Genomic DNA, 14,461 nt, shown 5'->3' on the forward strand with positions numbered 1-14,461 from the left:
TTTTGTTGAAGCCACAGAAACATTATAATAATTTAAAGAATGTATATTGACTAATCGGATTACCACCCATTAAAGTGTTCCCACCATTTAAAGAATGCCGTATTTTCGGAATTATATTTAGCAAAGTGTACGAATTAGAAATTATTATTATGTATGATATTCCAATACTTACTTTCAAATAGATACTTATTATTTATATTAGGTGTATACTTAGTGAAAAAAGATAGTTCTTTGGGCTTCAGGCATTTTTAAATGAATGCAAACCGCACTATGTTGTAACTATTCGCTTTTATGGTTATGGCAACATTTAAAATGTCACGCACGTCACAAATACTCCGCCTTGTGTCGGTTGAGTTCGTGTGGCGCTCGTAGCAAAGAGTACCAACATGCCGCGTGACAGCTAGTGGTAACTCTTATATTTTTCGAAATCAGCCACATAACTACTCGTAAGCACCATTTGCCTGATTTATAACGATACAGTTCTGATTTAATATACAAAATAAAATCACGTACTAGATATTTACTTAAATAACAACCTTCATTGCGAATTTTCTCAAGCTGTCATTATGACGTAACCTTAAAAAACGAAAAATTAAAATCAAAATATCTATTTTTTGCGGCTTCCTCGGGCCGAAATTCTTTCAGATATTTGCTCCGCAACTAATTCTTATCGTTTTAAGATATTTTTCATGCTTAGACGCTATCATTTAGCCTCAACTATTTTGATGTATGGGCGGCTGCCATTGTTCTTTTGACAACTGTTAATTTCAAAAATGAAACTGTAAACAAATTTTCAAATTAAGAATTTGTATCGCAAAATTTTGATACGCAATTTATCTTTTCTTTAAATGTTATCATTTTAATTTACTTCTTAAAGCAATTAAAAAATCCTCTTATCATGGTAAGTATATTATTCAGGGTTCATCATTTCCATTATTTTTTTAAATACCATATATTGTATACGGTTTTTTATGTTGTAATTACAGGAGCCAAAGAACGAACTACAAAAAAATGCAATCGCTTTGGCAAGGAGAAAGGAATTGGAGACATACCAACGTGCGCTGGACATTCAATGGCTGAACAGTCGGATGGACGACAGCCACATCGGCAGACATCTCGCACAGATAAATCAAGAGGCTGAAATGGAGAGAGATTTTCAAGAAGTATGCTTGTAAAAATTAAAAACAAAGAAATTAGCTAATTTGACATCTTGACCAAATAACCATTATTAGGTTTCTAAATTATATTTACTTATTTAACATTTACTTAAATTAAGTAAAAAGTAATGTTTTTAAATTTTTCATTATAGGCTTTGGTTTTTATACATTAGATTTTATATAGTTTTAAACATTTGTAGAGAACAGATCATTCAGCATTGGTGAATGCTAGAACACAAAAAGAGATTGCGTTGGCTAGTGAAATAGCTAAGCATAGTCAAGAGGAGATTTGTCAGCTGCAGCGTAGACATTACCTTAGAGAACGGGACCCTGAGCTTAGAACACTGCTGCGAAAATTGCAGAATGGCTATGTTTGTAAGGACTTGAAGCAGCAGATACTGCATAATCAGTACAAGCGACTGCAGGATGAAGTAAGTTTACTTTCAAAAACTAATCTAAATAACAATAAAAAAACAAAAGTAGTTCAGTTACTGAACTATGTTAGTTTTAAGTGATGCTTATTTCATACAGTATGTTGTTTTTTTGTATAAGTAGGTTTTGTTTTTTTTTTTGTATTTCATAAGATATAGATTTACATTTCATAGTAAATTTTTTTTTTTAAAAAGAGAAAAGAAAAGATTTTTTTTCAAAGAAGACTTTTTCAAAAGATTTTAAATTAAAAAAAAATATTTACAAAGCAGTTACATTTACAAAAATATTGTTAAAGATCTGATTTACATTTGATGTAAAAAAAAAATTTGTTTTAACACAACTAATATTTTTTTTTCAGGCAGAAGAAAGAAGACAAAATATAATTTTAATGAGTGCATTAGCTATTGATGCTGAAGCAGTAAAAAGAGAAGAGAAAGAGGCAATGGAGAGGAAAGCCAAACTCCTTCTAGAAATGCAGCAGCAGCTGGTCGACAGGCAGAGAGTGAAGCAGTGCCAGTTTGAGGAGACACTAATTGAAAAGAAGATGCTAGAAGAAGTTATGAAAACAATAGCCGATGAAGACCACAGGTTTATATACACACCAGAAATTATTATGTTGTCTGAAAGCAAAATGACTTATAGTAAAATAACATAGTAAGTTATTTGAAAGCAAATTTGTCTACAAGGTTCAATAATAATAATACTTAATCAGCTCACTTTATGACTCCACGGAGGGGCTCGGTGCCTACTCTAAGTTAGGAGTGACTAGGCCATAGTCAACCATGTTGACTCAGTGCGGGTTGACTTCACACATATCACTGAATTTCTTCTCAGATATGTGCAGCATCACGATGTTTTCCTTCAACGTAAGAACGTCGGATAAATGTACATATGTAAATCGAAAAACACATTGGTATATGGAGGGATTCAAACCCAGGACCTGCAGGTTGCAAGTCAAGTGCTTAACCCTTGAGCCAATGATGCTCGAATAATAAAAAATACTTGACTTTTTTTAATTTAGTATATTTTAAAATGATTTTTCTGCAGATATATATTGAAATTAATGCTTTAATATAAAATATGAAATGTAACTGTTTGTATGTATTTTTGTGAAGAGAATTGCAGCAGAAACGTGAACTGGCTGTAAAGTTAAACAAGGAGATAGAGATGTTCAAGAAAGCTCGAGAAGCATGGAAGGAGAAGCAGAAAAAACTCCTTGTGATTGAGGAGAGGAACATTGAGAATCAGATAAAACAAGCCGGAGACAGAAGTACAGCCATGTTGGTGATCATTTTATACTAAATATTTATATGTATATCATGTATAAAGTAATAAAGTCTATCTATCTATCTGAAGTCTGTCTATCAGAAGAAGAAGAGGGATAGATATTAAAATAATTTTTGTAGATTTTTAACCAATGAAAAAGAAAAAAAACAGTTAAACAGTTTAACAGTGGTAGGTCCAGCAACAACAATATTTGTTGTGTGCAGGAATTGTCCTCGCTCAGTGAAATACCACAACCTTACAGGAGACAGGCCTCAAGTGGAAGTAATTCCGCGTTTCTTCTGATGAGTGTGGTTCCGGAAGCCTAATTTTTGTCCTCTTTCCCTTTCCACTCTTTTCTTATTAGGAAATGATGGGAAGGGAAAGTAGATTTGGCGGAAGAGGGGACGCATAGGAAAGAGAAATATCCCCTTTCAGTGCATCCCCTTCTCCGTTAATTAAAGGTAGGCAGCGCATCTGCATTTGCGGATGTCTATGGGCAATGGTCGCCTCGATATTTCGGTGAATCCAGGTAGCCGTTTGCTCGTTTGCTACCTTATGATATAAAAAAATCACATATGATATAAACATTTTTTTTTAAAAAGAACTTATTTTATCTTCAGAGTTGCAGAAAGAGAGAGAAAGTTTCGAGAAAGGGAGATGCTGAATGAAAAAATTGCAGCGAAAATTATAGCGGATAGAGTTAGTTGTCTTTGATTCTTAGAAAATGAAAATAAATAAATTGAATATCTAAACTAATTATTTCCTTATAATACAGGCTGCGATTCTCGAACGTGAAGATATAGTGAGAAGTCTCCAGGAGCAGGAGTACTTGGAGAAGAACATAGAAGAAGACATAGCTGAGGCGAGCAAAGCGGCGAGCAACAAACGAGATACTGAAGCTGCACTCTCGCTGCAGATTCAACTCCGCAGACAACAGGCGCTGCAACAAGTAGAGAAAGAGGCACAATTCAGGAGACAGGTACAAGATACAGCATCTTCAGACACAACACACATGTACATCATCTACATCAGGGATTCTCAAAGTGGTCGATATCGGTTTCCTAGAGGTTGACATAAATGAAAACTTATATTGGGGGTCGATGAGGTCTAAAAATCGACCCCTGTTATATAGTCTGCTAATTCTCACTCTGTCTTCTTCTATTCACCTAAGTCAGAATGACTGAGTACAATTTGCTTAGACACAGTGTCGCCAACTCATACTGATCTCTATTAAATGCATCTTTTCGATTTTAACGCGCTTATTAAAAGCCGTTATTCACTGACTTTTTTAACTTCATTCTATTCTTATCATAATACTAAATTTCTTAGCAACCGCTTTGTTCATGTTGTCTGTCGATATATTCCTCCTCTAATTGTTTCCACGTCTATCTATCTTTGGTATTCCGTCTCCATCCTTTCGCCAAGTCTCCTTTAATCGTTTAATTTGACTTCTTTGTCTTTTCCCATTCCTTTGATCTATTACATCTTTAATCCATTTTTCCTTGTTAGTTCTCATTATATGTCCAGTCCAGTTTCATTTTAGTTTTCTTATTGTTAGTAACACGTCTCTGAACTTTGTTTTTGGTTGTTTTTTTCTCATCTCAGATCAAGTTTTACATCCATAAGTAAGATATAATGCGCTTAATATCTGACAGTTTATTTTATCTCTGTTTTTAGTGTGAATCCTCACCACCGTTACAAACCGTAACATTTAGCGAAAATGAAATAGGCACAAACTTTAAATGTATTTCTAATACTGAAACGCGTGAAATTCTAAATATTTCTAGAAAAAAATCTTTATTGCATTGCTATGAAACATCAAGTGCCATATTAAACAATTTTATTTCATATAACTGGAATTTAGTTAATAAAACATTAATAATAAAAAAATAATAATTATTAAAGCAATAAAAAAGATGTATATTTAAGTCTGAAGCGGACATGGAGGCTCTGAAGCAGAAAGACTTGGAGAAGGAGCGACAGTTGAAAGAGAAGAAGCGTCAATACGCGCTGGAGTTGAAGCAGCAGATGTCGGAGGACGCCAGAAGACGACAGCAACAGAAGCAGCAAGAGGAAGAAGAGGCCAAATATGTGTTTGATACTGAGAAGGCTTGGTGAGTTATATTATAATTGATACAACAAGTTTGTATGTTTATTTTTGTGTCAAATTTCATCCAGATTTTGAAAGATTGTAAGTATGATATAGATGTGTCTCCCAGAGGAAAGAATAACTTCTGACAAAAATAACTTTATATGTGAAAGTAGATGTACCGGTATATGTCTAGGACAAGATTGATGGATCTAGAATAGTGATGCAACGGAAGTGTCTTACCGGAACCAGAAACGGAAACAGATGTCAAAAATAAATTTTAGCAGAAACGGAAACGGAAACGGATGCGGAAACAGAAGTGTAAATAATAATAAAAAACATATTTACAAAAATATTTTTTTCGGTAAAAACAGTTTGTATTCGTTTTTAATTTATTAAGGCATTGGTGTCCTTTATTGGATTTTCAAGGGTTATAAGCAAAGGAAATGCAGAGTTACGGGATTAAATTATTTATTTTAATTTTTTATATATTTACGATATTAACACAATGAGAAGTCAATACGTCACTCAAGTGACAATTATAATAATAGAAGAATAAAACATTGATAATTTAAAAGAGGTTCTATATGTGTAGATTATTTTTGCTTGTTATTCCAACATCCTTTAGCCTTCAATGTATGTATTTTTACTGCGCTGCAATAAGTTAAAATACGCGTTTTTTTTTAAGTTATTTTCAGGAACAAAATTACACTCTTTACAAATTAAAGTTCGCCAAACCACTCGTGTTGACAAACGACAAATATATTTCTAACTATATAATGATGATGATATATTACATGGTTATCACTTATCCAAAAGTACATTTAATAACTCGTAAGTATGAAATAGTCACATTTTGCCAGTTGTCAAATTTTATATGGACAACAACTAGACAGTCAACTCCAGCAAGAGAAACTGATTGTTTCAAACAGCAGCAGAAAATATTACGCGCTTAAATTCACAAAATAGTACGTAAACAAACAAATGCGACAAATGTCAAAAGGCCGCGCACGGACTGCCCGTCTCACGCCGCGCATTTGGATCTCTCAGCCGTCGTAAAGTTCCGTTTTATCTCCGTTATAAAAGATGCGGAAACAGAAACAGAAACGGATGTTGAAAAGCACGCGGAACTTCCGCACTTGCGGAAACGGAAACAGACATCCGTTGCATCACTAATCTAGAAGATGAAAACCTGGTGTGCTACAACATGGTGATAGGATAGAAAGATTATATTGATGAACCATTCTGACAGTGGTAGAGGCAAGCAACATCTGTTGCACGAATTGGTCAGCTCTCCCGGAGAAATACTCACACGGAAGTTATGCCTCGTAGTCTTAGTCATTTTCCCTTCCCACTCTTTTCTTATCAAGAATGGGAAGGCAAATATTGTCTTTTATTGCGTTCCTCAGTCGATTAATGGTAGGCAACGTAATTGCGGATGTCAGTGCAGCGGTCGCTTCGCTATTTCAGCGAATCCAAATGGTCGCCAATTAATATAAAATAATGTCAGGTTATCGGAGACAGCGGAGGAGCGCAGGCGCATAGTGTCAGCGCACGCGCCGCAAGTGCTGGGATACTTGCAGCCCGGCGTCTTGCGCTCTGAGGACCTGCCTCTGCTGCAGCACGCAGCCTCACAACACCCTCATCTCTGCCATCTGCAGCTGGACCACATCTCACATCACAACAAACCTCTCAGGCGGCCCAAGTGTAACTCGCAGTGTAGAATACTTAGAGAATATTAGTGTGGGCTAGAGGTTTCCATTGTTGTTATATTTGATATAAAACAAAAATGGAGACATTGAAATTATACATTGATGTTATGTATTTTGGTATATTGTAACAATATTATGAAAAAATTCAATAAATGTTATATTTTTGTAATTGTGTTTTATTAATTTTATTTCAAACTAGCCGTCACCCGCAACTCTGTCCGCGAGGAATTAAAAAAAACTTAACTAGTCTATGTTATCTTCTAAACTATGTTCATCTATGTCAAATTTCATTGAGATCCGTTGAGTATCTGGAGATACCTTCAAACAAACATCCATCTAAACATTCACATTTATAATATTAGTAAGATTGCTACCACAAATAGTGGTAACGGTTGATTACTTGATCAAGTACTGATTGCAGCGTTAACGGCACCTAAATACAAGTAATTAACACGTAACTAAAGAAATAGTGATATAAAAATGGATTAATATTTATATTTTTGTGAAATAAATGTATACAACTAGTTACACAAACAACAGAAGATACAAGAAGAAAACCAAACAACAATCAGCGGCCAAAGCTCCCACAATATTTAAACTCGCCAAATTAATTCTCAATACGCCGCATGAATATTAAAAGGGGTGGTTTGTAGGGTGACTATAAAAAATACATGTTTGCTTTAGGTGAAATTAATTTTATGTTCTAACAGATTAGATGTTAAAACTTTAAGATATAGACATGTCTTTTATCAAGATGCAACAAGCAATTCTTTATAATGTTAACACTATCATCACTACTTTTTTTTTTCGTGTATAAAAGTTATCTCGACCTGTCAGTGACACTGAGCGTATTAAGTCTGGTCTTTAATTAATTTAGATATAGAATTACTTCTGTCGAATTATTTTTTCTTTTTGAAGTATTTCATTTCATATGTTTCTTCAAAACTAGATCATTTTATGCAATATTTTAAATACTGGAACACTACGTGATATTGCTGTTCTTTCAGTGACATGGTCACCCTAACGAATATTAAAATTTAGCATTTTTGTGCAATAAAGAAATACAAAGTGTTTACGTCAGCGATTTGAGCGCACGGCCGCAGTCGACCCTCTGAAAAAATCATCCCCCTCCCCCTGGCCAACCCTTACACATTAAATCGACACTCCATATCGTTTTTATTCGGTTCCGCGCTGCCTTATCTACTTACTGTTGATATTAAAGGCATGTTTGTTTCATTATAACACAACCTATTATACTGTCAACGTAACGTTTATTTCATGTATATTTTAGATATTTATATAGGCTGTATTTTTTGACCAGCTTACTTTTGACTATTACAAAAAAAAAAACATAACAATGTTCAAAGTCAAATGTTTAATATAGAATCTTAAAATTTTATAGAACAGATTTATTCTTCCTCTATTGTGGTACTTGATGTTTCTCTAAGACTCCTCGTTTCTTCATTTTCTCTACGAATTTCTGCTGCAGCAACAAGAATTCCCTGTCACTTTGCAGTCTGTTCACCTCGCGTTTGCCCCACGTCGTGTTCACGTCGTACCACTCCTGGTACTTTTTGTAGTCCTGGGAAGAACACAATGAAGGTTTACACCAAAGCATATCTATGTTAAATCCTGTGGTAACTATTATAACTCTTTTCAAATATCGTAGTGGTCCAAATTCATCAGCCTGTTAGAGCAGTGCCCTTCCCCCGCATCCTTCTACGCCCCGTTATACCTAAAAGTCTTGCGAAGCGATTCGCGCGAAATTAAAAGCCGCTAAAATATCTGAAAACAAGTATATCAATCAACGTTAATTATATAAGCAAATCTATAGACATACGACTTTATCATCTTCGTTTTTCGTGACGTGGTCGAGCACTTCTTGCGGTGACAAGCCATATACAGGTATCCTAAAACACGTATAAGTTCATTTACTAGTTTACTAAAACGGCAGATCTTTTAAATCACCATATTATATGAATTAAGATTCTGGTATTTTTAATGTGCATTGTCCTAATCTATTCAATATGACTAACTTTATGATATTGTCAGGTGTCAGGAAACTGTTGAGTGCATCTCTGATATGTCCAAATGAATAATCTTGCAAAAGTTGTGCTATGCTCTGCGTGTTCAGATCCCGCGGGACCACGCGGTTGCTGAAACGTGTATATTTAAATTAATATTGTTCATAGTTAAATAAAGATATTTCCTTTCTCGTATTTGTTGTGGACAGGAAACGACAGAAATAATATGTAACTCCACTAAGGTCTACTTTAATTACCAATTATCTCTTCGTGTGTAAGTTATCAATTAATTTGGTAGTTAGCTGCTTAAAAGTATCATATTAATGTATGTAGAAATATTAAGTATAAGATAAGGTTACTCAGTCATCCATTTCCTCAAGATGAAGGAAACAGTATTGTATGTAGTCCGCGGCATCACGATGACATCTGGAAAGTTCTTCAGTAGTTTGTTTGTCTTCGTCGACCAAGGATCACTACAACTACCTAAAAATTTAAGTTAATAATTTCAAAATAATTTGTACACTGATATGTGTAAGAATGTATGTACCTATAACTGTAATCATATCATTTTTGTGTATTTTCTTCAACAACATTCGCACAAAAAATTGTGCAAATATATTCAAGTTCTGTTTGTTCTGTTCTGGTGGTACCTGAAATATTCGTAGACATTTAAATAAGAATTCAATATAACGTAACTCATGTCACCTCCCAATTCAAAGAACTTCCTACCTATGACAGTCTACCCTATTTTATTCCATACTTGTAACATAAGGAAAATAAGATTCATATAAAAACGTTTAACGTATTTGATCGCTGTACCTTTTTACAGTAAAGCGGATGCAGAGACTTGAGATGTATAACAGCGGGCTGCGTTGCTCTGGCACACGTCACCGTTGAGCTGACAACTTGTCTGAGATGTGCCGGTGATATGAGATCTGGTGAAACGTTTGCTGGGTCCAGTTCGAATAGTACTGCATCTAGAACCAATAGCAAATAGCAATAAATGCATCTAGCTAATGAATATCGTATCAAAGGATCGCTATGTAGTTTCATATAATGTTAATAAGAAAGTCAGAACCCGAGAAATTATTGCAACTGGCTCTTAAATAATAGACTCCAAGATATCATTAAGCTTTTTAAAGTGCATTTCGTCATAAAATATAATCACTTTCACCTTTAGTAAAGCACTCCTATAGAAGGTCTCCACCATTCCTCGCAAACATTTGTCTCCTGTTATATGATGTACGCCTTTATTTAGTGCTGCAAAATACTTTATGAGATTTACAGACTTCCTAAGACTTACTATTCACAGATGATAGTATGTTCACCAACGTGGTCTTTCCGCTGCCACGAGGTCCCACCAGCAGGAGTCTCCGGGCACCCAACACAAGCTCGCCGCACTTCTCCCACCACAGGAATCGAGTTTCACCACAGAGAGGGGATGCACGCCTATACGAATACTATATTTTTGTAATATTATTAACACCTTAACTTATGCCCGTATCACAAAACAAGTTTATTGGTATATTTACTTACTGTAAAAGACAACGAAGTTTGTCTCCTACAAAATTAATATCCCCTACAAAATCTTGCAATTTCATATTTGTATTTTCTTTCAAATAGCCCGAAGATGCCAGTTCCTATAAAAAAATAATTATTTATCTTTTGGTATTATTCAATAAACTTAATCGCCTTTTGTATTCCAACCTGCATTTTTTCTTGTACGCTCTCAGATATTGTAGAGTCGACTTTTTGTTTCTTTGCTTTCTTTTGTTTAACTTTCATATTTTCCGGCATCTTTTCATTGTTCCTCTTGTATTCTGATTGCAAAGCGCATTTCAGAACCTGGAGCTCTTGTCTGAAATATTTCGTAACAATAAGAGGTTATCAAAAGAGACAAAGAATTATTGTATTCAAATATTGTTTTGGGATTATATTTTTATATTTAACTCAGCTGTACAAATACAGGCTTCTTATGTTAATACAATTGTAAAAACTATTATGGTTCGAATGTCTGTTAAATAACAATTTTCAGGGTTTGTACCCTACTGTAGGCAGTTACAAACTTGTAGTAGTTGGAGGAGTGTCAATTGATTAGTTTTGAGTGAAAACTTCAATAGGTATAATATTAACCTCATATCTTCATCAACTGCTTTCAATATTTTCAATTTCATGTTCATGCATGCGTTGTTATGGTCTATCTCTCGCACATATCCCTCCTTATATCCTTCAGTTTCCCAAGTATCAAGATCATTCCAATCGTTTCTATACTTCATGATTGTCTAAAGCACAAAATATATTTACGTTTAAAGGTTTAAAGATTATTTGTTTCTGTATAATTTATTTAAATTGGAGATTATTGACAAACCTGTAAAATATTTTCCGTTTTCTTCGACATCGGATAATGAAAACCGGGATGTTGTTTGGGGTTTTTCATCATTTTCTTTATTAGTTCTTGTTCCATCTTTAATTTTCTTTGCTCCTCTTTCTTTAGTTTCATTTCTTCCTTTTTTGCTTCCTGTTTTTCGAACTTTTTCTGCGAAATAAATTTTATTACAAATTACAATTAAAGTACTGAATTTGTACATCTTGAACAAAAACAAACTTAAATATAAATACCTGAGCATTTGTTTTATTTTTATTTGATTTTTTTTCTTGCAAATATGCCTCGTATTCTTTTTGCCATTCTGTTGGGGTAGGAACCATTTCCTTGAAAATCAAAGAAGACCCACCTATTTCTTGTTTAGGTATATCATAGAAAAACTTTACTTCTGCATACCTTTAAATAATTTACAATTAATAAATTGACTCTTAAAAAGTTACAATTAAATTTCTAATTTATTTACCATTTCTTAAACCATTGTCTTATAAAGTCTTTATATTCGTCTGCAGTATTATGTTCTATTTGTTTCAAGTAGGTTTTATTCATTGTTTCAATTTTAGATAATCTTTCTTCTTTGTATTGCTTTTGTTTGTCAATGCGTTGATCTGTAACCTGTAACCTCTGTAAGTTATATGTGAATCTAACTTTACTTAAATTTTACACATGCTAAAATTGTACCATTGAATATTTTAATGTCTCCTCATAATTTGGTTTTATGCAGAGACTAATACCAATCATCTCATCAAGTTTACGTTGTCTAGCGCGATGTCTTTTTATTTCGAAATATATTCTGAAAAATAAATGTATTCATTTTAAAAAATCTTTAAGATTTTGAAAAATTATCAGAAAAAGCTTGTATTAAGTATTATAAATAATGCAATATTTGCAATGTTACTTTGACAACTACCTTAATACTTTTTTTATAAGTGCTGCAGCTCTTTCTTTAACTTCAAGCCTTGCCTGTGGTTTTGCTGTTTCATTTAATTCCTTTTCCCATTTCTCTCTTTTAAATTTCCTTCTTGTGTTCCATCGTATAACTTGTCTGATATCAAAAATAATTATTATTATAAATATTTAGGATTTAGGTTTGATTTGATTCTATGTATTAAAGACTCACCGGGACCGTTCGTGAGCTTGAATGAGTTTTATCATTTCCATTCGTTTGAGACTTTCTTCGGAAAGTTGGGGAATGATTTCAGATATTTCTTTTTCAACCTCTTCACTTTCATTATCACTTTCCCAGAAACGTAAAAATGAGTTCGTTTCAGGGGACACTTTTTCTTCTTCAGCGGCTTATAAGAAATTGTTGTTTTATATTTATTTAAGTTATTAAGTTATAATAAAAAAAATACCGAAATACTTTTATATTACCTTCTTCTAAACATACTTTTTTCTCCTCCTTAGCCTTCAATAGAACTTCATCAATCACAGCCTGCACTCGCTCAGATCGCGTCATTTTACAAGGCACATCAATAGGATCCGCGTCATCAAAGGTGAGTCCATGTTGAATTAATCCACTGCCAAAGTACTGATAATAATAACCTTCAAGTTTTCGAAGTTGATGCTTTAATTCCATTATTCTGAAAAAGAAATGTTTATAGAAATTCATTTAGAAGAGTTTCAAAAAACTATAAGCTATGTATTTACCTAAGTACCTACATATTTGATTAATAGTTTTAATAAAATTTGTATTAAACTTTAATATAAATGATATTAGTTACATATTTAAGAATTAAAAAGTATTTATCTCTTAACAAATTATGCGGTTGTTTTAATAGATATTATAAATTATGAAAGATATCATCATCATCATCATCATAAGCTCACTATATGTCCCCACCGAGGGGCTCGGAGCCTACCCCAAGTTAGGGGTGACTAGGCCATAGTCAACCACGCTGGCCAAGTGCGGGTTGGTTGACTTCACACATATCATTGAATTTCTTCTCAGATATGTGCAGGTTGCATCACAATGTTTTCCTTCACCGTAAGAACGTCGGATAAATGTACATATGTAAATCGAAAAACACATTGGTACATGGCGGGATTCGAACCCAGGACCTGCAAATTGCAAGTCAAGTGCTTAACCCCTGAGCCACCGACGCTCTTGTTTAAACAATTACATCTGACTTTACCTAGCAGTGATAGCATTGACCACATCTTGTATGTACTCAGTCTTCTGTACCTGCAGGCTTTGCTGCAAGCAGTCCACACTACTGTTGTAGAGTGCTAGGTATTTGGACAGCACGCTATCCAAGCGCTGGACCGCCTCGCAGCACTTTTGATCGTGTACTTTCGTTTCCTACAATGTGAAATTTAGCAGATAGACGATTATAGACGTCCAACTTTATTTATTTTTATTTTGTTACTAGCTGTGCCCGCGACTTCGTCCGCGTGAAATACTATTTTGGGTAGCATTTTTTTGGGCTAATTATTTTATTTAACCAGCGTGCTATGCTTTGATGTATGTAGAAGAACATAGAAAGAGGTGTGCCCGGACCGCGCCAAATGTAGGTCTCTGCTTACCCCTCTGGGTTACGGGTCGTGAATTATGTTGTTGTTATGGTTTTTACTTAAACTTATAAAAAATGCCAAAAAATATTAAACTTACAAAATATTCACATAAACATCTTCCCATACAAACTTTCATCCCCTATTCTGTTTTGTTACATTGCAACCTTGAGGGTAAAAGTTTTACAAATTTAAAATGTCATATTTATTTATATCAAATCAGCAGCCTAAAAAATAAGTTTAAAGCTTCTAACTGTAAAAATGACGATACTTCCATACAAATTTCCACCCTTACTTTCAGCCTCTTATAACCCTTTTTTCGCGTTAAAAAGTAGCCTATGTCCATCCTCAGGCTCTAGACTATCTGTGTACAAAATTTCATTTAAATCGGTTCAGTAGTTTTTGCGTGAACGCAAGACAGACAGACAGACAGACAGACAGACAGACAGAGTTACTTTCGCATTTATAATATTAGTAAGGATAGTAAGGATTGTATTAAACCTGGTTCTATTGTATTTGATTGGTACGGGATTATTGTTGTGAATAAATACGCAGTTAATTTACGTTTTAGAAGGTTTGATTTAAACTGTTTAACTACCTGATAATCTAAGTCCAGTTTAACATGTTTTTCTAGTTCTATCAGCACTTGCTTCCATTTGTGAAAATAATAATCACTCATTTTTACTAAAATTTAGAAATTTTCGTTCTACAAAGCAATACAAGGTATGCAATAGCTTAAACTATTTAAATCAAATTAATTCAGTTGGCTATGGTATAGTAAAAAGTATTTTTGATTGTATTGATGACTTTTCAAATAAAGGTTTAAAAATAACAGTGCCTTAGTAACGCTTGATATTAGGTAAAAGAAGTAGCAAAATGCTTCTTTCGTA

The 14,461-nt window shown here is 33.9% G+C and overlaps 2 protein-coding genes across 2 annotated transcripts; one reads left to right on the top strand and one right to left on the bottom strand.

Moving 5' to 3' along the window:
• The first annotated feature begins 312 nt into the window (after positions 1-312).
• LOC106720081 (meiosis-specific nuclear structural protein 1) lies at positions 313-6,713 on the top strand. The gene is made up of 9 exons (XM_045679096.1): positions 313-348; positions 987-1,163; positions 1,358-1,588; positions 1,948-2,177; positions 2,705-2,869; positions 3,476-3,554; positions 3,631-3,834; positions 4,785-4,969; positions 6,455-6,713. The coding sequence occupies exons 1-9, from the start codon at positions 313-315 to the stop codon at positions 6,684-6,686; spliced, it is 1,539 nt and encodes a 512-aa protein (XP_045535052.1). The 3' UTR covers positions 6,687-6,713.
• A 1,359-nt stretch (positions 6,714-8,072) lies between these two features.
• Positions 8,073-14,250, bottom strand: LOC106720080 (IQ and AAA domain-containing protein 1-like). The gene is made up of 19 exons (XM_045679097.1): positions 14,170-14,250; positions 13,196-13,362; positions 12,435-12,643; positions 12,181-12,355; positions 11,971-12,105; positions 11,742-11,853; positions 11,527-11,684; positions 11,300-11,459; positions 11,049-11,216; positions 10,814-10,962; positions 10,388-10,538; positions 10,217-10,320; positions 9,984-10,129; positions 9,500-9,657; positions 9,228-9,330; positions 9,040-9,163; positions 8,693-8,812; positions 8,497-8,566; positions 8,073-8,238 (listed from the first exon to the last, which is right to left on the bottom strand). Exons 1-19 carry the CDS (start codon positions 14,248-14,250, stop codon positions 8,077-8,079), a joined length of 2,652 nt encoding a protein of 883 aa, XP_045535053.1. The 3' UTR covers positions 8,073-8,076.
• Between the last annotated feature and the right edge of the window lie 211 nt (positions 14,251-14,461).

Source organism: Papilio machaon, chromosome 8 (assembly GCF_912999745.1).
Source record: "Papilio machaon chromosome 8, ilPapMach1.1, whole genome shotgun sequence".
NCBI lineage: Eukaryota > Metazoa > Arthropoda > Insecta > Lepidoptera > Papilionidae > Papilio > Papilio machaon.